The sequence below is a fragment of the Pelophylax lessonae genome (assembly GCF_965119305.1).
Source record: "Pelophylax lessonae genome assembly, chromosome: 1".
NCBI lineage: Eukaryota > Metazoa > Chordata > Amphibia > Anura > Ranidae > Pelophylax > Pelophylax lessonae.
Window position 1 is genome coordinate 347,959,141 of NC_138768.1, and position 25,750 is coordinate 347,984,890.

The following is a 25,750-nucleotide window of genomic DNA, read 5'->3' on the forward strand; positions in this document are numbered from 1 at the left end:
GTTTAAAAGTAATATGAGGAAGTATTACTTTACTGAGAGAGTAGTGGATGCATGGAATAACCTTCCTGCAGAAGTGGTAGCTGCAAATACAGTGAAGGAGTTTAAGCATGCATGGGATAGGCATAAGGCTATCCTTCATATAAGATAGTGCTAGGGACTATTCATAGGATTCAGATATATTGGGCAGACTAGATGGGCCAAATGGTTCTTATCTGCCGACACATTCCATGTTTCTATGTTTCTATGTTTAAAGTGTCGCCTATGGAGATTTTTAAGTTTGCCATGTTAGGTATCTGTTTACTCAGGGTAACATCATCTTTCACATTTTACAAAAAAATGAGGATCTATATATATATATATATATATATATATATATATATATATATATATATAAATTGTATTTATTATAGTGTATTGTTTCCAAAAAAATTACGTTTGCATAACTGCTGCAAAAATACCATGTGACTTAAAAAGGGGAAATAATCGCCATTTTATTCTTTAGGGTCTCTGCTAAAAAAAAAAAAAAAAAAAAGTATAATGTTTGGGGGTTCTAAGTAATTTTCTAGCAAAAAGTGCTGATTTAAGCTAGGGATGCACCGAAATGAAAATTCTGGGCCGAAACCGAAAATGCAGGTTGCCCTTGGCCGAAAACCGAAACCGAAAATGACTTTTTCCCGCAACTTTTTTTAAAAATAGGTAGAAGAGGGGCATACGCCAAAAACAGGCAGCGACGTACACCTGTCGCTGCCACCCTGTCACAGTATATGTACTGTGATGGGTTGGCAAGTGGTTAATTTAATTACCAATGGTATTTGTATTATGCAGCATGAGGGGGGTTAATGTATTGTCACTGCTGGTCACTGATGCATTAGTGACCTACCAGTTGCAGTTATTTAACCCCTTTGTGCTGCATTAGTGCAACCAGTATTAATTAACACTGATACTGGTTGCACTAATGCAGCACAAAGGGGTTAAATAACTGCCACTGGTGGGTCACTAATGCATCAGTGACCAGCAGTGACAATACATTAACCCCTCATGCTGCATAATACACTACCATTGGTAAGCTGCCTCAGCTCTCCCCCATCCCCCCCCCCCCACTGCCTCAGCATCTCCCTCAGCAGTACACCCTCCCCCCCTCTGGCTCAGCGTCCCTCCCCATCCCAATGATTCAATCTCCTACTCACTGTGCTCCTCGGGTGTACTTCATTCAAAAGTCCCGCCTCTGGCTGGCGGCCCGCCTCCCGGTGATGTCACTACTACTACGATGTGTGTATGAATGAAGTGACACACCGGGCGGGAGGGCGGGTGAGCGGCCGCTAATGGATATAACTATGTGATCCTTCATTTCCCTGTCAGCGGGACTGTGTGTGAATGACCTGACACCAGGTGGGGGGGGGGGGGGGGGGGGCGGGGGGAGCGGCCGCTAATAACTATAATTATGTGAGCCTTCACTTCCCTGTCAGGCATGTATCTCCGCTGACAGGGAGGGGAAGTGCTCACATAGTTATAGTTATTAGCGGCCGCTCCCCCCGCCCTCCCGCCCGGTGTCAGTTCATTCACACACAGTCCCGCTGACAGGGAAGTGAAGCTCACATAGTTATAGCTATTAGCGGCCGCTCGCCTGCCCTCCCGCCTGGTATGACACTTCATTCATGAACACATCGTAGTAGTAGGGACGTCATTGAGAGGCGGGCGGCCGGCCAGAGGCGGGCGGCCGGCCAGAGGCGGGACTTTTAAATCCTGCGCTGCGCCCTCCTCCTTCCTCACGGCGGCCATATTAATTTCTGCATTGTTAACCCATTATCGGCCGAAATGGGATAGGCTCATTTTCATTTTTGCCAGAAAAAAAGCCTGGTCCGCAGGTGGTTAAAGTAGAAATAAAGGCAAGACTTTTTTTTCATTTTGGATAGTGGAAAGGAGGGTTATACGGTTACCCCTGTCAATTTTTTGCCATCTGTACCCATTGGGTAGACTTCTCTTTACTTCCTTTCCCATAACCAAAACAGGAAGTTAGTGGAAATCTCTTCAAAGTGAGGGAATCCCTGGTTGGCACCAGGATCACCAGAACTAGTGTCCCTATTGGACAATTTCCCCTCTATTAGTGTTCAGGTAACAGCTCAAAATTAGGAATTTTCTTTTACATATAGTAAAAATGGTAAACAGTACAAATAGAGAGGGTGAATCTCCCTAATGGGGACACAGACAGCAATGAAATCCTGACAGGTGTTTTAATTCTTCTCCACTCTATCCAAAACTAAAAAAAAAAAAATGTGCCTTTAGTTATACTTTAAATATCAGTATCATATGTTGCCTGTATCAGAGAGTCAATTGACTGTCTTTACAACCAGCAACATACTATTTGCCAGAGAATGGCTGTCTTCTCCATAGAACCAGTGCTTGTTAATTGGATTGATTCACTAAAAGAGTAGAGCGTTCCTACTTTCTAAGTGAGTTACAGTAAAAATTCACTTTGCAAAGTTAGCGAAATCATGTGCAAATAAAATAATAAAAAAACAGGCTTGTGATTTTCTGATTTATCACTTGCTAAGCTAAGTGAGGTTTCTCTTTGCAAAGTAAGGCTGACCATAGGGGGAGCGAGTTTTCTTTCCTGCTACCCAAGAAATTCTCTTGATTCCCCATCAACACAGACAGTGTTGTGTTCTCCCGGTGGGGGAGGGCGGGGGGAGCCATCCCAGCCGGGAGAACACAGGGATTATTAAGCTAGTGGCCACTGTAAAATCCGGCAGGCTGGTGTACCCAAGTTAATAAATCAATCAGCTTGGGTACATTTAGCCTGCTCATACATGGTCTGAATTTCAGCCGGTCCCTGCTGAACCGGCCGAGATTCCAACCATCTATGGCCAGCTTGAGTTTTTGGTTGCTTAGTGGATGAGGAGAAGCTGTGCTGACTTTGATCATCCAATTGTGTGCGAGAAAAAATCCTGTTTTTTTTTAAATAAATATTCCTTGCACATAACTGGGTGTTATATGGAAAGAGAATTTTCATTTTTACCTTTTTTAACTAAAATAGGTAAAGTGTTACTAAATTCAGAACTGTAAAATCAATGTGTACACAGTATGCAGTAAAGCATGCTTATTATACTCAGGGCCGGCCCTGCCATGGGTCCTGCTGGGTCCATTGGACCCAGGCAGAACTTTTGAAAGAAGCAGCAAATTGACTCCCAAGAAGATTTGTTTTGTGATGAGGGTAGTCTGTGATGGGGGGGGGGGGGGGGGAATCTGTGTTGGGATGGTCTGTGATGCGGGGAGTCTGTGGTATGTAGTTTGTGGTTTGGAATTGAACATAATGGTATCTGACTTCCTAATAAATTAAATTTTAGATTTAATCATCATGATATAAAATAATGGATATGGGAGCCTTTTGGTGGATGTGATTTTTTTTTTTTTTTTAGGGGGGGGGGGTGGCTGGAGTGGGGGCAGCATTTGATTCTTGGACCCAGGCAGCACCATGTCTTGGGCCAGCCCTGATTTTAATCACTGTGGAACCCAAGGGGTTAATCCTGCACATTGTGTAAAAAGGTTGTTTGATCTTGTCTTCACTGATCCTCCCCTTCTTCAACAGTCCCCAATCCATCTCCTGATAGTATCGAGCCTTGGGGGCACTCTGCACATGCTCAGTTTGGTTTGTATTACTAGGGAACTTTTTTTTTTTTTTCGGGAGGCTGCATATGATCAGCACAGCTCCAATCGGCACTGTCCAGACAAAAAGTCAGGGGTCATGCAGCCTCATAGGACAGTCAGAGCAGAATGAAGACATCTCCTACAAGCCTTAACCAGACACTGATAGAAGTCACAAGGCTGCTATATACTGCTGATGAGAAAAGGTATTTAGCAGTTTATATATACTAAAGTAATTGCATTTCCATGTTCTGTGTGCTGTGGGAGACCAGATATAGTGAATGCAGGGTCCTGGGTTTAGTAACACTTTTAAAATTTTAGTTTTTAAGTTAACATGATCTATTGTAGCTGCCTTATAAAGCAGCCGCTGGTGCGCGTTGTCAGGAGCTGTGCCGATGCGCTAAAAACTTTTATTTTTTTTTACTTTTTTTTTTATTGCAACTACTAAAATGTTACAAAGTGACATTAAAGCGGAGTTCCACCCTGAAAAAAATTATAGAATAAAAAATACCCCTGGGACAGTCAGGGCTAGTGCATTTAAGCAATGATGGCTTCTGGTCTGTCCCCTGTTTAGCTTACCTGCAGGATGAAATACTTACCTTGAAAATGTCTTGTCCAGCGCTGCCATCTCCGGTGTGGGCAGCTGAAGCCGGAGCGTCCTCTTCCGTGATGTCTGTGTCCCAGAATGCCCTGCTCGTCACTCCCGGTGCAGGTGCGTCATCCCGCAGCGGGTTCTGTGCATGCCCAGAAGCTGTTCTAATCCATTGGCAGAGAATGACGCGCCTGCACCGGAAGTGACGAGGGACACCGGTGCAGGCGCATTGACTCCTGGGATGGATGACGCTCATCTCCCAGGAGTCAATGCAAAGGGAGAAGTGACGTCGTAGGCCGCGGCCGCAGAGGGAGGAAGTGGAAGGAAGGTAAGTTCATTTTCAGAAAAAAATCAGTTAATTGAAAAAAAATGCTAACTATCCAATTCTTTTTCAGGATGTTTTCATCTAACGGAAACTGCAATGTTAAAAAATAGGGTGGAACTCCGCTTTAAATTCAGTTATAGTCACCCCAGATAGGTTGCAGTGTGGGCACTTAGTAAATCAGCCCCACTGCCTTTTTTTATGCACTTTATCATTGCAATCTTGATTTAAATGTAACCATTGCAGTAGAGAAAAAGTACTGCATGCCTTGCCTATATGTTGGGACTGAGCTAGGAAAAGGCTTCTCAGTGCATCTGATGTGAACGGGCCCTTAGTAAATCAGCCCTGCGTTTTTTATTATTATTATTATTATGATTATTAATATGCAGTTTAGCATTTCTATCTTCATTTAAATGTAACCATTGCTAAACAGATGAATTCACATTTGTACGTATCATGCATATATGAACTGATATATACTGTTACATATAGCATTACCTATACAAGTTAATCCATGGTCAGCAGCGTATCCTGTTCAGCAGCGAGTCATGTGTGCACTGAAAGATAGGGCCAGGGGTGTGTTCCTGCTCAGCCAATCCACACCATAATGATTCTTGCTCTGTTCTTTTTCATTGGAAATGCATTTTCCTAGGAGCCATTGAACCTGAAATAGACTAAACTAAGGCAGACACTGCATAGAGGAAAAATGGTATTTGCATAGCTCCCAACTGTCCCTGATTTCGAGGGACTGTCCCTGATTTGAAACAAAGTCCCTCTTTCCTCCTCATTTGTCCCTTATTTTGGTCTGATCTATATATTGGTATATAAAATGTACTTTTTATCTTTCAAAAAATGTTTCCCAGTGTTAAACCTTTCATCCAATTTCTAAAGTTCTGCATTTGTAAATCTAAAAAGCCAGTATAAAGGAATAGTAGTGGTAAAAAACTGGTATTGGTATAATTCTCCTTTAAGGGGGAGATGGCAGGGGGTGTCCTATACCTATATACTTTTGCTAATAGGTGTCCCTCGTTCCCATCGCAGAAAGTTGGAAGGTATGGTAATTGTAGTTTGGGGTCAAACACGCATAGGGCCAGTGGTGTATTTAGGTTTTGTTCTGCCCTAGGCCTGACTAAGTTTGTGCACCCCCTAATTTAAAGCGCAGTTCCACCCAAAAGTTGAACTTCCGCTTTAGGTATTCTAACCCCCTGACATGCCACATTTTGCATGTCATTTTTTTTGGGGGGGGGGAGCGGGTACCTAGTTTTGACAGGTACCCGCTTCCACTTCCACTCGGAGCTCCGCGGCGCCCTGAACGGAAGTTCTCCTCTCCCCCTCCCTCCCTGCAATCTTCTGGGACATGTCAGAGGTCCCAGGAGATTGCCAGCCAATCAAGACGCGCAGTGCGACTCGCGCATGCGCAGTGGGTACCCGGCTGTGAAGCCGCAAACTGTCACAGCCAGGTGCCCACAGCAGTGATGCCGGCGCCGCCGAGACCAGAGGGAGAGGATCGAGGCTTCGGGCGGCCGCATCGCTGGACCGTTGGACAGGTGAGTGAAAAGGCTGGAACTCCGCTTTAAATAGGAGAAACCCCTTCCTCTAAAGGCCACACCCCTTCCGGTTTATGACCACACCACAGACCACAACCACAGTCTATCTGTGCCCATCAGCCTGGCCTTATCAGTTCCCATAAGTTCAGCCTCATCAGTGCCCATCAGTGCCACCTCATCAGTGCAGCATATCAGTGTGGCCTCATCAGTGGCCATCAGTACAGCCCCATCAGTGGCCACCAGTGTAGCCTATCAGTGCCCATTAATGCAGCCTATCATACCGGCAGGTAGCAGTGTGACTGCTTTATGGGGGCGCCAGACTGATTTGCCCTCTGGCCCAATTTGCCCCATAATACTGGCACTAAACTAAAAGTGTAGTGCAAGCCGGCGGGGACCCTTTCCATGCGGGAGTCGGGAGGAAGCTGTTTTTTTTCATTCGGTGTGCAGCTTTTTTGCTGCCCCCCTGCAAAGTGCCGCCCTAGGCCTGGGCCTTGTTGGCCTAGGCGAAGATACAGCACTGCATAGGGCGTTAGAGAAGCCTTTTTAATGTGCATTTAACACTGTAGGGCTCTTTCACACGTTCCGCCTCCATAGGCGGATTTGTGCTGCTCAGCAGGGGATTGTAAACACAGATCCTGCTGAGCAGGAAGGTGACATCTCCCTCTCCGCTCTGTGTGCGGAGAGGGAGATGTCAGATCCCCACTGTCCTCTATGGGGGAATCGGATGAGAACGGGCCGCCTGTCCATTCTCATCCAATCCAATCCCCTGGACAGATGGAAAATAGGGTTTCCATCCGTCGAGATTTCACGGACAGGATCGGATGCGGGTGTCAGTGGACATGTCTCTGCTGATATCCACTGCCCCTTAGGGATGCATGGAGGATCCGATCAGATCCGCCTAAAAATCTGATCAGAGCGCTCATGTGAAAGGACCCATAGGCGTGTTTGTTCAGTGTCAGTATTTCATGCAAGTGTAAACAAGGCCTAAATTAGGGTTGGGGGGGGGGGGGGTAGTGTTATTGTTGGGGTTACATGCATTTCCTCCTTGCAGGGGAGAAGGAGGGGAGACTGAATGACACTATCCCTTTACTGTACTAGAACCAAACCTATCATGAACATTGGAAGAAGAGTGGTGTCTGTGTAATATCCAGCATAATTAATACTGTGATTTATACATTACCAGCAGCGCTCTGAACCTAGCATACTCTATTCATCTTTGAACTGTTAGCCATCTACTGAAAACCAGCACTGCCATTCTCCTGGGTTCAAAAAAACAGTTTTCTGTGTTCTAGTGACTTAGAATTCTGTCTGTACAGAATATATTTATTTTTTTTCCAAATAATTTTTTATTAAAGTTTTCAAATATAACTGAAATACAACAAGTACAGTAACCATCTTCTCCAGCGAGAATACATCTATGCATGACAGAGAACGGTATTTTTGGATGTACAACAATAACATTATAATGGTAGTTTTAGAAAGTAAAAACCGAGAACAGTCAGATCAAGATACAGTGATCGATAGTGTTTTTCCATCAGAATAAATTTTTATCAATTAAAAAAAAACTTATTTTTGTAAATTGTACATTATTAGTGCTATGTTTCTATAGCTTAGGTATACAGAAACGTCAGATGGCTGCACTCCGCATAATTCCGGTTCATTGAAAAATCAAGTAAAAACACATGTACACAGGCATATAGAAGCAAAAAACGGTAAGGGCGTGCATGGAAAGGTTAAAAAAAAAAAATATCTTTAGAATAGTGTATCAATAGCGTGTTTAACAGCGGACCCCAAACCCCTAGCTATAGTAACAGGAGTTGAGCAGCTAGAAAACCCTTCCTTTTGGTTGGAGTTGCAGTTTAACCACTTCTGAACTGGAAGGACTTACCCCCCTTAATGACCAGGCCATTTTTTGCGATATGGCACTGTGTTAATTTAACGGACAATTGCACGGTCATGTGACACTGTATCCAAATAAAATTGATGTCCTTTTTTCCCCCACAAATAGAGCTTTCCTTTGGTGGTATTTGATTACCTCTGCGATTTTTATTTTTTGCACTATAAACAAAAAAAGAGCTACAATTCTGAAAAAATAAACAATATTTTTTACTTTCTGCTATATAACATTCCTAATAAAAAAATTTCACATTTTTTTCATCATTTTAGGCCAATATTGGCGCTTTTCCACTGCATGGAACCGAACGGTTCGGCTCGCTTTTGTGCTTTTCCACTGCTGGTACCGCATGGTACGGTGTAGGAACGGTTCGGCTCGGTACGGTACGGCGGCGCTTTTCCACTGCATGGAACCGAACGGTATGGCTCTCAAAAACAGTACCATCTCGATTGTGGTTCCAAGAGGTACCATACCGGTACCACATCCCACAATCCTTTGCATGCAGTCACTACTAGCCACTGATTGGTCAGAGAATCGTTTGTTATCCCACCCACTTAACTTTAGTACTACTTTAGTGGAAAAGCAAACCATACCAAACCATACCAAACTGTTCCAACACCGTACCATGCTGTACCAGCAGTGGAAAAGCAAACCGGGCCAAGCAGGGCCGAGTAGAGCCGAGCCGGTACTTGCAGTGGAAAAGTGCCATATGTATTCTGCCATCAATTGCAAAATGACCGTTTTTTTTTCTTAAAATGGTCCATTTTCTCAGTTTAAACCTTTCATATGTTTTCTGTTGTAAATAAAATATGGTTTATGAGATATGTAATCATTGCATTCTGTTTAGAGTGTATGTTGATTTTACATAGTGTCCTGACTTTTTTGAAATTGGGATTGTACATGCCAACAGTTGAAGTTGCCATAAATGATGGTGCTCACACAAAGTATTTCTGTTTAGGTACGGCATTGCTGGATCCACCAATGTGACAGGAGACCAGGTGAAGAAGCTGGATGTTCTATCAAATGATCTGGTTGTTAATTTGCTAAAGTCCTCATTTAGTACCTGTGTCCTTGTATCAGAAGAAGACCCGCATGCACTGATTGTGGATCCGGAGACGAGGGTATGTGCACAGGTTAACTTTTTATGTGACTTCCTGATCTGCTTTGAACATGTATGTAGTAATGCCAGCTATTCCATAACCAGACAGCCGTTTTTATGTGAAAGTTTGTATTTAGGAATTGCGTAAGTTGCTGTTCAGTTCTTGAGAAATATTGAAGAATAGATTTAAAAATATTATAAATAATCCTTCTACATAAATACTAACTTTTATTTAATTTGCACATATGCTCTAATGAGCAGGGCTGTCTGATTCCTGTTGTATTGAATTGTATTGTAATTGTACTGTCTGCCCTCATGTTGTAAAGCGTTGCGCAAACTGTTGGCACTATATAAATCCTCAATAATAATAATAATAATAATAATGATAAATAGCATTTGGAGGCAGAAGATGCACAGTTGTGTTCAGCAGACGGGCCTTTTCTAGGTTGAAAATAGCTGTCATTAGCTCTACTACAGTGCCTTCTAGTGTTTGAATATGTTATTACATTATCTCCTAATTTCCAGAAATTGAGGAATAGATGATACACAAGGCAGATAGATTAGAAATAATCTGTAACCATGTAGGCCATACAAATCAGTGCATAAATGTAACTGTAGGATAACTGTGTGTACAGTTATATAACAGTTACTTGCTGAGGTGCAAATCAAAAAATAATTTGGCAATTAAATGGATATGAAAAATAAATGTAAAAATACACTTAAACAGATGCGCACAGGATAAAAATTGATCGAGTGGAAAAAACTAAAATGTTTAATACAAGAGTGATAGATGATTTATATTGGTGTATATCTACGTGAATCATAAGTGTGTAAACCAGTTTGTGAATGAATAGAGTGATTGGGAATAACAAAATTAATATTAATATTAATCCGATTTTTTGAGGCGCTCATCCAAACAACAATAGTTGAAAGCTAGTTAGTTTGGTGGGGGACCCCGCACAAATAAATAAATATATATCTCTCCAATAAAGTGAAAATCAGTCATATTTATATTACATTGATGTATTTTTGATTTTCACTTTATTGGAGAGATATTTATTTATTTATTTATTTGAGTGCAGTCCCCCACCAAACTATCTAATTAAATGGTTATATAATGACTCAGGCTTGTTCAGGCTTGTTGATTTGCTGATTGTACATACAATACCTAATTCTGATCATGTTCTTTTGTTAGCTTTCAAGCTGTAAATAATTTTTATTGTGTTGCAGGGTAAATACATTGTGTGCTTTGATCCTTTGGATGGTTCTTCAAACATTGACTGTCTTGCATCCATTGGCACAATCTTTGCCATATATAGAAAGGTAAGGATTTCTCAGAGGTATAATTCCCACAATGGCTTCCTAGGGATAAAAAGGTATGAATAAATAGCACAAGTGGGAGATACTGTATAATGGTACAACTGCACATACTACATACTAAACAAAAGCCACTGTTTACCTTTCAGTATGTAAAGTCTATGAGAATTCAAAAGCGTCTTTTTTGGACTTGAATAAGTGATTTATTCTCATTCCATTACATTACTTCTTCTTGACCTTTCCCTATAAACGTCATGGTCATTTTGACAGTTTAAAACAGTAGAAAATTGCAAATATTGAATATTCTTATCCTGGGTTTGTGTTTGCAATGGTTCAACTCCATTCTTTTGCATTTTTCTTATTTGCAGATTCCACACACTGGGGGAGATTTACTAAAACTGGAGAGTGCAAAATCTGGTGCAGCTGTGCATGGTAACCAATCATCTTCTAACTTGTTCAAAGAAACCTGGAAGTTAAATGGTTTCTTTGCAGAGCTGCACTAGATTTTGCACACTCTAGTTTTAGTAAATCTCCCCCACTTCTCACCACACCAGACATATACTTTCCTATTCACAAAGAATGCTTTCTGGCCCAGTGCTTAAAGTTATTCTATTCTATTATTCTATTAATTTTTTTTTAAAAAAAGATAAAAATTATATATTTACCTGCTCTGTGCAATGGTTTTGCACAGAGCGGGCCCCGATCCTCTCCTTTTTGGCTCCCCTGCCAGCAGTTATGGCTCCTCCCCCCCTGCCAAGTGCCCCCAATAGCAAGCCTCTTGCTATGGGGACACTCGAGCACACCTACTAAGTACTATTGAGCATTGGCACTTCTATGCCACAAGGGCTTGAGTAGTTAAGAGAATTTTGATGCTTCAGCTGACCTGGTAATGGGGGTCTAATTGTCCTCTTACCCATTTACTGTACAGTAACCCAAGCAGTGAAAAAGACTGATTCCATTTTGCTTTAAAGTTAAACAGACTTCTTCACCCTTTTTTCACAAATGAATATGTAAAAACGGTAATCCTAAATGGGTCAGTCACATATAGAAGTCTCTTCATTAAATTGCTCCATTAATGGTAAATCTCAATCTCAGTTGTGCAGTTTTCAGCTGTGGATGTTTTAACTTTAAGCTGGCTGTACACACTGCTCCTATATAAACTTAAGCCCGTGTGATCATGGCCAAAAAAAAAAAAAAAGATTTCCATAATAATGTAGCAGCCACAAAGTTTAGCTATGCACTGCATTGAAAAACCCACCACTTTTTAATAGAAAGAACTCGACTTTAGCAGGGGAATGTATATAGTATACTGCATTTGATAATACACAAGTCAGCAAAAATTGGCTTTCTTTATCTCTTTTTACAATGCTTGTTTTAATAATAAAACATATGAAATACATGGAAAAAAATATTATATATTTACTGTGTGTGTGTCTATATTATATATATATATATATATATATATATATATATATATATAGATTTAGTATATAAAACTACTAGACATTCACCTACGTTAAGCAAATGATTGTCTTGTTATTTATTGTTATAAAATGTACCTCAATTTTCTTAATGAAAAGAATACATTGCTTCATGTTTCAGGTGTCAGATGGTGAGCCTAGTGAAAAAGATGCTTTGCAACCAGGACGTGACATTGTAGTGGCAGGTTATGCATTGTATGGAAGTGCCACAATGCTGGTCCTTGCCACAGAGCATGGAGTGAATTGCTTCATGTTAGACCCTGTAAGTTCTATACAATTTCTATACATATATATTGCATGAATAAACAGCATAAATATAACACTTGTTTTTTAGAAATAAACACTTAATACACAACAAATGAGTCACAGAGTATATGAATTAGCTATAAAGACAGCACAGCAATGGCTCCATTATTCTAAATAAAACCTTCCAATGTAGGATGAGCTACTGCAAAAAGTCATTCACACCAGTGTATACATCTCAGTTTAAAGATGTGTCACTTCATTTTTAAAATCTTTATTAAATACCCACAAGAGACAAAAAAGTGCATATAGTACCTGGTCCCATACTGATCCTTAGCTGCCTTCTGCATTTAAAAGCACATTTTTATTTCTAAACCAAAAAAAAGTTGCCCAAAAAGGGTCACCAAATGGTAAAAAAGAATCCATTTTAATATTAATTAAAATACATTTTATCCATTTTAATATTAATTAAAATACATTTTATTAAATAATAAGTGAAAGCTGCAGTCACAAAATGTCCAAATAAACATTATACATATTAATATTAATGAAAAACGTGTTGCGCTATCAATATAGATTATCAATATAGATTAAATCAAGTAAGAAATTCATATGTATCAAAACCTATAAAAAAGAATGTGTTAAAAACATTCATTCAGTTCATTAGAAAAAAGACTTCTGTATTAACAAAAATCCATAGTTTAGTGTGGATAGCAAAATCTTCACACCCTAAAGTGCACATCTAACTCTCAAGCCGCTTACCAGCTACTCTGACCCCAAAATAGGTGTCTGGCTGCACTTTATCCCAGTATCCCCACGGGATGCATGGATATCAGGAGCCAAGATTCCAGGATGGGTTACCATATGACCAGGATATTCAACAGTGGGCTCAGCAAATGGGAGAGACAAAGTAGGAACTTCTAGTGTAGTAATTAAAAATCAGCCTGTTTCTGAAGGCTGGGGCTCCACCTTAGGCTAAAGCCCAGTTTAAAGATGTTCCTAAATGGGAACTACAGCCCAGCCCTGTAGTCACTGTCGCCCAAAAAATGTTCTTGTACTTTTTTGGGCGACAGGCATCCCGCGATTCTGTTTGCGAGATTTTACATCGATTTGTCGTGCGACAATTGTGGCAAAATTGCGCCGCATTTGCGGTGCCATTGCAAGTCACTGGAATTGCACGGGCGTCCCGCGACTTGCAATGTTTCGGGATCGTGGGCAGAATAGCGGCAATTCTGCCCGCGATCTGAGACGCCTATATGTGAATGGAGCCTTAGATTCCCGCTGTAAACAGCTGCGCAACACCAACTGTTCATTCACAGATTCAATAGTAAATGACATCATTCAGTACTGCTGGGACTGTGTCATAGATCTGCAATTGCTATACACAGTACCTGATGATTCATCAAAAGCCCCACAGTGCTGACTGATTGCCTACAGTTGAATTTGTGAATTAACAGTCAGTGCTGTGTGATAGATCTTCTGGTGCAGTGTATGTTTACTAGTAGCTGCAGATCTATCACACAGCCCCGCCAGTGCTGACTATTCATTCACAAATTCAGTAGTAAACAATCTATCATGATAGATGTATGGCTGCTAGTAAACATACACTGCAGCAGATAGATCAGATAGCTCCTCAGAACTGATTAATCTTTTGCTTGTTTTGTAAATGGAGTTGATCTCAATCCCTGGTTTGCTGCATGACGGCACTCATCCCAAGTATGCACCTGCTGCTAGAGACAAGCGTGGTCAATCAGACCTAATTAACAATTCATCTCACTAGCAGTGTGGTTGGACAGCAGTGAGAGTAGGGGGGGCAAGCTGCCCCACTACACTGTTTGGCAACTGCAGGGCGGAGTGGAACAAAGGCCAACCGCTACATGCACTTAAACTCCCGGAGAATATAATTATTATTTGAAACGTTTTCTTCTTTGAGCTACTGAGGTGTGTAAACATCATGCTTTTTACAACAGAGAGTCTAATGGTTATCTGACAATATGCGAAAAGAATCCTAAAGCTCCACCTCCTGGTTCAAAGGAATAATTCAAAATGTTAACATACAGTGTTTCATATTTAACCAAGGAAAAATTGTTTTAAAATGTAATTTAAGTACTGACCATAATACTAAAAAATATGCATAAAAGCACTACACATCCCTTTTAAGTGTGTCCGCTTTTTTCTGTTAAATTTATATAAAACTCTACAATTAAATTGTGGTGACAGCATATATTACTTTATCTATTTCTAGGCAATTGGAGAATTCCTTTTGGTTAATAAAAATGTGAAAGTTAAACCAAGAGGCAATATCTACAGTCTAAACGAAGGCTATGCCAAATATTTTGATCCAGCAGTCACAGAATATCTCCAGAAAAAGAAATTCCCAGAGGTATGTTTAAATGGTAATCCATGTAGACATGAAGATTTCATGAAATGCCAGAAGATTTGGTTAGGCCAGCCATACACGGAGCAAATTTCTTTCCTGCAACCACAAGTTGCAGGAAAGAAATTAGCTTGATTCCCCTATCAACACAGACAATGTTGATGTGGGAATCCCTCCTGCCGGGCCATTATCTTCTCTTGATGGGGGGGTGGGGTATGGTGGGGGAAGCCGTCCCTGCCGGGAGAAGACCGTGATTATTGCTAGCGACTATAGCAGCCTCTAACACAAAGCACAGGTAAAACCCGGCATGTTGGTTGTACCCAAGTTGTTAGATCGATCAGCTTGGTACATTCAGCCTGCTCATACACAGTTCGAATCTTAGCCAGTTCCTGCTGAGCCGTATATGACCTGCCTTAGACTTGTAATAAATGGGCAGATGTCTTCCTGAGACTAAGGTCTAGAGAAATGTGATGACATCCCTGCAATCAAGAAACGCAAGTGATATGCTAAAGTGTTGCATGTACTGTTTAGCTGAGCTGACGAAAGGTTTAGGTATGTTCCATGAATCCACTGAGATTTTCCGACAGCCTTAAAATTGTGAAGGCCTGCGAATAGGTGGCCACGGTTGTTGGAAAATCAATCAGTGCAATTTCCCTAAACTATGGTATATGGCACTGTACGTTACTGTGCCAGCATTGCAAGACAGATGACCATATGAAAGCAGGTTCTCCCTGACCTTCAACCTCATAGTAGTTTCCCACTGTGCCATTTTGGCATTACTGCTAGATAGAATACTACATAGCATAGTTTTCTATAGCACCCAAAAAAATGTCAAGGTTGCTGTAAAATCTCAGTGCACTTTGCCTAAACCATGGTATATGGCATTGTACTTGACTATGACAGTATTGCCTGACGAATGACCACATGAAAGCAGGTTCTCCGTGACCTTCAACTTCATAGTAGTTTCCCACTGTCTACAACTTTGTCTCTCAACCGTTTTTATAGTCAAGGCACCCTTTAAAATTTGGAGGCACCCTCATTCTAAAATATAAAAAACTAAACTAACCCAGCAACATCTACACACATAGTTTTTTTTTCCAAAGCAAATACACCTTTGCACACTGGTACTGACTAGTATGCCAACATTTCCCTTCTCCTTCAATTTCTCTCCCTTACTCTTGCGTGGCTGACAGTGATGGGCAGGGAACGGGCAAACAACAATCCTGTGCAGGCACCCGACATCCTCCTTAGCAACCGATGACATCATTGGTTGCTAGGATGCCGGTAGCTAGAAGGTTGTAATGGTGCAGTAGGAAAACCTGTGGCTTTGTCCAGGCAGGTTTGATCCACCAGCTGACTTGTATACAATTTTTGGGCAATTTTTAGGCATTCTACCAAGGCACCCATGAAGAAACCGGAAGTCACCCTGGTTAAAAAACGCTGGTCTAAAGTACATTTTAATTACTGTCTCTACATCCGACCAAAAAGAGTCAAAGTTGGAACTAAGGAGGAAAGAGGGACAGAGGGATTTGATTTTAAAAAAGGGACAGTTTCTCCAAATGAGGGACAGTTGGGAACTGTGGTTTGCAAAAAAAAAAAAAAAGAGTGTACCACAATTGTGCTAGATATTCTGTATCTTTTCTCTTGTAATAGGATGGCAGTTCACCTTATGGAGGACGATATGTTGGTTCCATGGTGGCTGATGTTCACCGAACACTGGTTTATGGAGGAATCTTCTTGTATCCTGCAAACTCTAAAAGCCCAAAGGGAAAGGTAACTTCAGTTTTTTTTTTCTGTATAAAATAGCAAGATGGGCTATGTGGATGTCCACTAATGTATGTTATCATGTAATGCACAGTGTAATTACTGTATATACATTGAACACAACTCTTCTGTAAAAGTCACATGTCTGTTCCTAAATAGGAATGCACACACATGATTTTTTTTCTATGTTGACCTTCTATTATCGGCTGGTGAGTAGAACATAATATACTATAGGAAGAACCTAAAACACTTTGAATTACTTTGTGTTCTTCCCTTGCCTTTAAGATTTTAGCAGCTGTGCTTAACCGCCTTAGCGGTATCCCCGAGCGTGACTCGGGGTAGGAATTTTCTGCTATTAGCGGTATCCCCGAGTCACGCTCGGGGTCAATGGGCAGAGCGTGCAGACAGCGCAGCGGAGCTTCTCTTACCTTATCCTGGCGATCCAGCGATGAGCTCTCATTGCTGTGACCGCCAGTGAGATCTCCGCCGCTCGTCTGTCGGTAGGAGGACTTCCTAGTTCCGTTCCCTGCAGCAGCAATGCTGCATGGGAGCGGAACTAGGGAGGGAAATTCAAAAAAAAAAAAAAAAAAACGTTGCACAAAACACATAACACATTTTATATTATATATATGCATATATATATATATATATATATATGCATATATATATATATATATATATATATATATATATATATATATACACATATATATATATACATATATATATATATATATATATATATAAATAAATATATGTATATATATATATATATATATATATATATATATATATATATATATATATATATATATAAATATATGTATATATATATATATATATATACCTATATACACACACACATATATATATATATATATATAAAATTATATTATTGATTTGATTATAATTCATGCGTTATATATATACACACACACATATATATACACACATATATATATATATATATATATATATATATATATACACACATATATATATAATATATAACGCATGAATTATAATCTAATCAATAATATAATTTTATTATATATATTATATATTAAATAATAAAATAATATTATTGATTCGATTATAATTCACTTGTTTGTGTTTCAAATTTATCACATCTGGGATGTCTACTAGAGACTTGTTTTGGTCAGGTTTAAGTCAGTAATTACTAAGAATTGTAGGCCTATAATACATAACGCCAAATTTCCATGAAAAGAATTGTACCGCTTTTGGAACAGAATTCCTGACAGAATCATACCGCCAGGGAGGTTAAGTTAATAAACTTTATATGATCAATTTATTACCATTTGCCAGTATATAAGGTAAAATACTGTAGCTAATGTTAACTTACACCCTCTCATCAAACAAAACACTGAGTCTGTGAAATTCCTTCAAGGTATAAGTAGTGTCCAGACAGTTCTTGGTGTAATTCGCTTCTACTGTGTGTACTTGTAGGTTTCATTTACCAAGTACTAGAAACATGTTTAAAGAAGCCACATTAACCACTTTACCACCGGAGGATTTTCCTGCTAAAAGACCAGGGGTTATTTTGCGATTTTTTACTGCGTGACTTTAACGGACAATCGCGCGGTCGTGCGAAGCTGTACCTAAACGAATTTCACGTCCTTTTTTTCCCACAAACAGAGCTTTCTTTTGGTGGTATTTGATCACCTGTGCGATTTTTTGATCACGCGCTATAAACAAAAAAAGAGCGTAATTTTTGCAAAAACAACAATATTTTTCACTTTTTTTTATATGAAATTCCCCCAAAAAAAAATGTAAAAATCAAAATTTTTTAAAATTTTCGGCCAATTTGTTTTACGCTACCTATGTTTGGTAAAAAAAATCGCAAAAAGCGTATTTTGATTGGTTTGCGCAAAAGTTATCGCGTTTACTAACAAAGGGAAAGATTTTTGTCATTTTTGGTGTTTTTTTTTTTTAATGAGTAATGGCGGCGATCTGCGATTTTTTTTGCGGTACTGCGACATTGCGGCGGACAGATCGGACCCTTGACTGACATTTTTGACACTTTTGGGGGTACCAGTGACATTACTGCAGTAATCAGTGCTATATATATGCACTGTTACTGCAAAAATGACACTGGCAGGGAAGGGGTTAACAGTATTGGACAGGGAGGGGTTAAGTGTGTCCTAGGGGCGTGATTCTAACTGTGCAGGGACAGGTCTTCTAGTGTAAAAACAAAGATCAACAGTTCTACATAGTAGAACTGTTTGATCTTCACTTTTACACAGGGAGAACTGACAGGTGGCTTGTTTACACAAGCCGCTCTGTCTCTCTCCCGCTGTACCGGCGATCGTAGTGTGACCGGCGGACATCGGGTCCGCCAGTCACACTCCCGCACTCCTCCGTGAACGAGCCGAGGCGGGCGCGCGCCTCAGCGGGCGCGCGCCCGCCCGCTATTGGCTCTGGAAGGAGTGACAGGCGAGCGACGTAGACCTACGTCACTCTGCCTGGCCGGGGCCGACTGCCGCAGTAAATATACTGTGCGCAGTCGGCAAGCGGTTAAGCAAGTACAGTGTTTGACAATTCATGATGCAGTTTTCAATTCCCATTTTTTTTTTTTAATGCCGTGTTTCCCCTGAAGTGTGCATACAGTGCAGCTGGAAAGTATTCACAGTCTTTCACTTTTTCCACATTTTGTTGTTACACTACAGCCTTATTCTAAAGTGGATTACAACTGAATATTTTGCTAAAAATTCTACAAACAATACCCCATAATGACAACATGAAAGAAGTTTGTTTTAAACCTTTGCAAGTTTATTAAAAAAAAGAAAAAAAAATCCCTTGTACCTAAGTATTTACAGCCTTTGCTCAATACTTTGTTGAAGCACATTTGGAACCAATTACAGCCTCAAGTCTTTTTGAGCATGATGCTACAAGCTTGGCACACCTATTTTTGGGCCGTTTCTCCCATTCTTCTTTGCAGGACCTCTCAAGCTCCATCAGGTTGGATGGGGAGTGTCGGTGCACAGCCATTTTCAGATCTCTCCAGAGATGTTCAATTGGGTTTAAGTCTGAGCCATTCAAGAACATTCACAGAGTTGTCCTGTAGCCATTCCTTTGTTATCTTGGCTGTGCGCTTAGGGTCATTGTCCTGTTGGAAGATGAACCTTCGCCCCGTCTGAGGTCCAGAGCACTCTAAAGCAAGTTTTCATCAAGGATATCTCTGTACATTGCTGTATTCATCTTTCCCTCGATCCAGACTGGTCTCCCAGTTCCTACCACTAAAAAACATCCTAAAGCATGATGCTGCCACCACCATGCTTCACTGTAGGGATGGTATTGGCCAGGTGATGAGCGGTGCCTGGTTTCCTCCAGACATTACACTTGCAATTCAGGCCGAAGAGTTAAAAAAAATGTTGTTTATCATGGTCTGAGAGTCCTTCAGGTGCCTTTGGCAAACTCCAGGCGGCTATCATGTGCTTTTTACTGAGGAGTGGCTTCCGTCTGGCCACTTTGCCATACAGGCCTGATTGGTGGAGTGCTGCAGAGATGGTTGTTCTTCTGGAAGGGTTCTGGAGCTCTGTCAGAGTGACCATTGGGTTCTTGGTCACCTCCCTGACTAAGGCCCTTCTTGATCGCTCAGTTTAGCCAGGTGGCCCACTCTAGGAAGAGTCCTGGTGGTTCCAAACTTCTTCCATTTATGGATGATAGAGGCCACTTTGCTCATTGGGACCTTCAATGCTGCAGAAATTTTTCTGTACCCTTCCCCAGATCTGTGCCTTGATGCAATCCTGTCTCTGAGGTCTACAGACTATTCCTTGGACTTCATGGCTTGGTTTATGCTCTGACGTGCACTGTTAGCTGTGGGACCTTATATAGACAGTTGTGTACCTTTCTAAATCATGTTAACCAACTGAATTTACCACAGGTGGACTCCCAAGTTGAAGAAAGATCTCAAGGATGATCGCTGGAAACAGGATGCACCTAAGCTCAATTTTGAGTGTCATGGCAAAGGCTGTGAATACTTATGTACATGGGATTTTTTATTTATTTATTTTTTTTTTAATAAATTTGCAAAGATTTCAAACAAACTTCTTTCAGGTTGTCATTATGGGGCATTGTTTGTAGAATTATGAGGAAAAATGAATTTATTCCATTTTGGAATAGGGCTGTAACATAACAAAATGTGGAAAAGTGAAGTGCTGTAAATACTTTCTGGATGCACTGTAATAAAGTATGTTTACTTATGTTTGGAGTCTCCCCTTCCAGACCTGTGCCTTTGCAGGCATTGCAGGCATTGCTGAAAGATATATATTAAATTGCATGTTTCTCTAACATAACTGAAGAAGATATACCTGTATACATAAAACTATACAACTTCTAAAAGGCCTGCTCTGCTTTGCATACCATGGCAACTTTATGAAGTGAAATTATAGGAAAATCTAGGCTGGCCATAGATGCCTCAAATTGTTCTCGCTCTGCCCTGCAGGTTGAACAAGAGAAATCAATTTCCCCATCCATGCTAAACAGCATTATTAGAGGACTAAGGCTGGCCATACACTATACAATTTTCTTATTCAATTTCCTTTAGATTTACCTTAAACTATGTAATGCAAGGGCCTGCCTGACTGCATACAAATTGAAAGTGTTTAGGTTTGACCCTATATTACATGGTTTTGGTAAATCTAAAGGAAAGTTGAACAAGAAAATTGTATAGTGTATGGCCAGCCTTAGCTGCTGGCTATTGTATGTAGCAGCCACTGCTCTGATTGGATGCAGGTGCTGTTCGACCAACTCCCTTTGAAAAAAATGACTTTTGTCAAGCAGATGGGAGGAGGTGATTGGCGGGGTTTGGGGTGTCAACAGGGCCACCCACAGCTCAACTTTTAGCCAACTCAACAGGAATTCAGTAAAATTCAAGCAGTATATGGCTGGCTCTTGCACAAGCTGTACACTCATCTTAGGGAAAATAACTTTTAAGTAGGCTTTAGAGCTACTTACCTGCTCCTCAAGCAGTGTAGTATCCGTGTGCAGATCAGGAAAATCTAAAAATCACAAATTCTATAATATGTATATGTATATGTATATTTTGTTCTGGATCAGTAAAACAAATGTATTGAAACTAGGGGATCAGTATGACAGCCAGCCAACTAGCATTTTTGGAGAGGTCAGCAGTTACAAGTTACACATTTTTCATGTCACAGGTATACTTTAAAACCTTTAGGGCAAACGCATGACATACATTTTAATCTTCAGTGTACTAATAATGATTAAATCTTAATGTCGTATTGTCTAACAGCTGAGGCTTCTGTATGAGTGCAATCCCATGGCCTTTATCATGGAAAAGGCTGGAGGACTGGCCACCAACGGACTGGAGAATGTGTTGGACATAGTTCCAGAGAGTATTCACCAGAGAATGCCCATAGCCCTGGGCTCTACAGAAGATGTGAAGGAGTACATAGAGATTTTCAAGAAACACGCCAAGAAATAAAAAGCTGCTGGACTGAATTCCTAGAAAGAGGACCAAAGAATATAATACTTGTCTGTTTTAATGATGAGCAGATCAATTCACCTAAACTAGGGTTTTGATTCACAGCAAGTAAATCTCTATGGGTCAACTTTCCACTGGGTGAATCAGTTTACTTGGTGAACTGGTAAAGGGGTCCTTTTGAACTTCTTACCAATTCATTTAGGGTGTCTGTCAAAGCAAAATTCAGTGTCTGCTCTTCTGAATGGTTAGTGGAGCAATCGCTTATTATTATCTGTGATCTTTCATAGATCCTCAGGAACACAACTTTTTAAAGTTTGTCAGGTCTGCTTAAAATGTGAATAAATTTTTATATTTACCTATAACTAAGTTTTGTGTATTTCATTAGCATTTGTAAAGTCAGTTGCATGATAAGCTACATTAGCACTGGGGGCAGAGAGAATGTGGAAAACCTCAACCCTTGTCCCACTGCTGCAGGGTAAGCAGGATGTCCTTATTTAATTCCCCACTGATCAGCAGTTTTAGGAGCTGCTAAGAAATTCTAAAGGCTTCCTACTATTTTACTTTCCATACAAAAGTGAAACGTTCCTGTAATTTCCTGTTGTTAATGATTGCCTTTATTTTTAATATGCATACAGTGTATGTGGAAACTGTTGCAGTACACTGCCATTTATTTTGAATGACACCCAAATCTACATCCCAAATGTACCATGGACCTATGCTTTAGTGTATTGGTCTCCAAACTGTGGCCCATGGACAAAATGTGGCCCTTTGCTTGCCTTTATCTGGATCTTGGGGTACTATTCCTCCTACTGATACCAACAAGGAGATACCATTCCTTGACTTGACACCAACAGTTGGGAACCATTCCTCTCATTGATGCCAACAATGGGGCATTTTTTCTTCCAATGATTGGGCACTATTCCTCTCATTAATACCAATGATGGGGAACTATTCCTCCCATTAATACCAATGATGGGGCGCTATTCCTTCTTCTACTGACTACAGGCTTTATGTAATTTTTTTACTCACACTGACGCTGGGGCATTTTTTACTCCCACTGGCTATTCCGGGCCCCCTAAAGTCTGAAGGAACGTAAACTAGCACTTTGTTTAGAAAGTTTGGAGACCCCTGCTTAAGGCTCAGTTCACATATATGTGAATCGGATGTGTTTTAAATCAGACCAGCTTTGAATGGAGCCGATTCACACGTCTGGGGCGGCTGTGGTCTGTTTCTGAAAAGGGTGCTGTGCGATGTTGGGTCCAGTTTAGGTGCGAATTAAAGTAAAAATTCACACCTGGTCCGGTGAAAAAAACCGCGCCAGATTCCTGACTGAAAGTTGCAGCCGGACATGTGTGAACCTAGCCTCATTGAATCATCTTTTTGAATCAATCTTCGCTTTGCATTCAGACCAAACTCGTGCAGGACCTTTTTTTTTGCTCGCACTAGAATCTGATCGCATGGCTGTTCACACCCATGCTATCCAATTTTTCAAACTGATTGCAGGGTGTTGTTAACTTAACATACGCTTCGTAATCAGTTTGCATGAACAGGTTGCGATTTTGATGGGGTGCAAATTTGCAGCGAATTTGCTGTGAATTCGCACTGCATCTAGTGGGAACCGGGCCTTACAAAGTGTGTTGTAGTGTGAAGGTAGCATACTCAGCCTATTCAGAATAGCTTGACTTCCTTACCACATGTACGTTATCGCACAACGAAGCCCTATACTATGTACGTGGTAACACTCCGCTAAGGTGTAAGACTGGGCTTATACTCTTTCAAGTGCAGAGTCTCCTGAAATTTTCTGCTACTGTCTGATATTTGCAGGAAAGCTAAAAGTTTAGATGATTCTAAAAAAAGCATAATTATATACTGTACAATGCTGGAATTGTAGTAAACATGGAAACTTCAGATCGGCACAATATATATCATACATAACCTTTAGTTCAGAAAGCCAGCTTTATACAATTTATATTAATTTTAAGTAATAATAAAAAATACACAAAAGTGTAGCGCTACCTCAACTTTTCCAATATCTGTGAATAGTGGTGGAAACCTCCTGATTATAAGTAACTCCTTTACTGATGCGTGAATAATGGTTGAAACCTCCTATGCAGAATATCCGCTCACCACTCCTATTTTCAATGATAAATTGAACCACAATACATGAAAAGTAATAAAAAATTTAAATTTTAATAAAATAAATTCCTATAAAATAAATTCCTATACCATTCATCTTCTGATTGAGTTTTTACACTGCAAAATAGAAAGCAATACCTGAATCAATAACATTACTCAAATGTTTCAACACCATATCGTTAATAGTGGTGGAGACCTCCTAAATAAAATAATAACGTTCATACAGTGAATAGCGGTGGAAACCTCCTAAATAAAATAATAACGTTCATACAGTGAATAGCGGTGGAAACCTCCTAAATAAAATAATACATTTCATACAGTGAAAAGCGGTGGAAACCTCCTAAATAAAATAATAAATTTCATACAGTGAATAGCGGTGGAAACCTCCTAAATTAAATAGTAAAGTTCATACAGTGAATATTGGTGGAAACCTCCTGAATAAAATAATAAAGTTCATACAGTGAATAGCGGTGGAAACCTCCTAAATTAAATAGTAAAGTTCATACAGTGAATATTGGTGGAAACCTCCTGAATAAAATAATAACGTTCATACAGTGAATAGCGGTGGAAACCTCCTTAATAAAATAATAAATTTCATACAGTGAAAAGCGGTGGAAACCTTCTAAATAAAATAATAAAGTTCATACAGTGAATAGCGGTGGAAACCTCCTAAATTAAATAGTAAAGTTCATACAGTGAATATTGGTGGAAACCTCCTGAATAAAATAATAAAGTTCATACAGTGAAAAGCGGTGGAAACCTCCTAAATAAAATAATAAAGTTCATACAGTGAATAGCGGTAGAAACCTCCTAAATAAAATAGTAAAGTTCATACAGTGAATTGTGGTGGAAACCTCCTGAATAAAATAATAAAGTTCATACAGTGAAAAGCGGTGGAAACCTCCTAAATAAAATAATAAAGTTCATACAGTGAAAAGCGGTGGAAACCTCCTAAATAAAATAATAAATTTCATACAGTGAATAGCGGTGGAAACCCCCTAAATAAAATAGTAAAGTTCATACAGTGAATAGTGGTGGAAACCTCCTGAATAAAATAATAAAGTTCATACAGTGAATAGTGGTGGAAACCTCCTAAATAAAAAGTAAAAGTCCAGTGCATCAATAAGTCCATAACAAACAATCCACTTAATGGTATCCTGAGTTTTGAGCACAATGCCAATTCCACAGCAGTTGCAACACATGATATCTGTCACCAGCAGTATTAAACGCTCGCCTTCATATTTGACCTAGAAAACAGGTCACTGTATATGTTCCCCAAACTTACAACAATTCTGAGTCAAGAGTACACCAGTACAGTGAGTCAAAGAATCATATGAGTCTCCAGAACAGGTAATGAGTCAAAGAATCGTGAGTCTGTTAGAACACAGTACACTAAAGGAATCAAAGAATCATGAGTCCCAGAACACAGTACACTGAAATAATCAAGGAATCATGAGTCTCAGAACACAGTACACTGAAAGAATCAAAGAATCGTGAGTCTCAGAACACAGTACACTGAAAGAATCAAAGAATCGTGAGTCTCAGAACACAGTACACTGAAAGAATCAAAGAATCGTGAGTCTCAGAACACAGTACACTGAAAGAATCAAAGAATCGTGAGTCTCAGAACACAGTACACTGAAAGAATCATGAGTCATCACTAGTAAAACTATACACTAAATCAATGATCAGGTAGCAGCAGGGATAAGGTACAGACAGCCTTAGGCTCCATTCATACCATGGCGTTGGGGATCGTCGATCTGCCTGCAATCCCAAATAGCTGCAAAAAGCAGGATGCGCTTGCGATCCCCGTTACCTTCATTAGCACCACAATCATGACGCAAATTTTCGTGGGATTGTCACCCAACG

General features: G+C 40.1%; 1 protein-coding gene across 3 annotated transcripts in view; it reads left to right on the top strand.

Moving 5' to 3' along the window:
* The window catches only part of FBP1 (fructose-bisphosphatase 1), a 135,752-nt gene that overhangs the window by 13,290 nt on the left and 96,712 nt on the right, over positions 1-25,750 (top strand). The window contains exons 2-7 of one of the 3 annotated variants that reach the window (XM_082258282.1): positions 8,956-9,118; positions 10,327-10,419; positions 12,016-12,156; positions 14,383-14,520; positions 16,168-16,287; positions 21,554-21,631. In XM_082258282.1, coding sequence (XP_082114408.1) covers positions 8,956-9,118; positions 10,327-10,419; positions 12,016-12,156; positions 14,383-14,520; positions 16,168-16,287; positions 21,554-21,631 — 733 coding nt within the window. Of the gene's footprint in view, positions 1-8,955; positions 9,119-10,326; positions 10,420-12,015; positions 12,157-14,382; positions 14,521-16,167; positions 16,288-21,553; positions 22,108-25,750 lie in introns of those variants that run through there. The other 2 variants (XM_082258283.1, XM_082258281.1) reach the window with 2 other exon arrangements.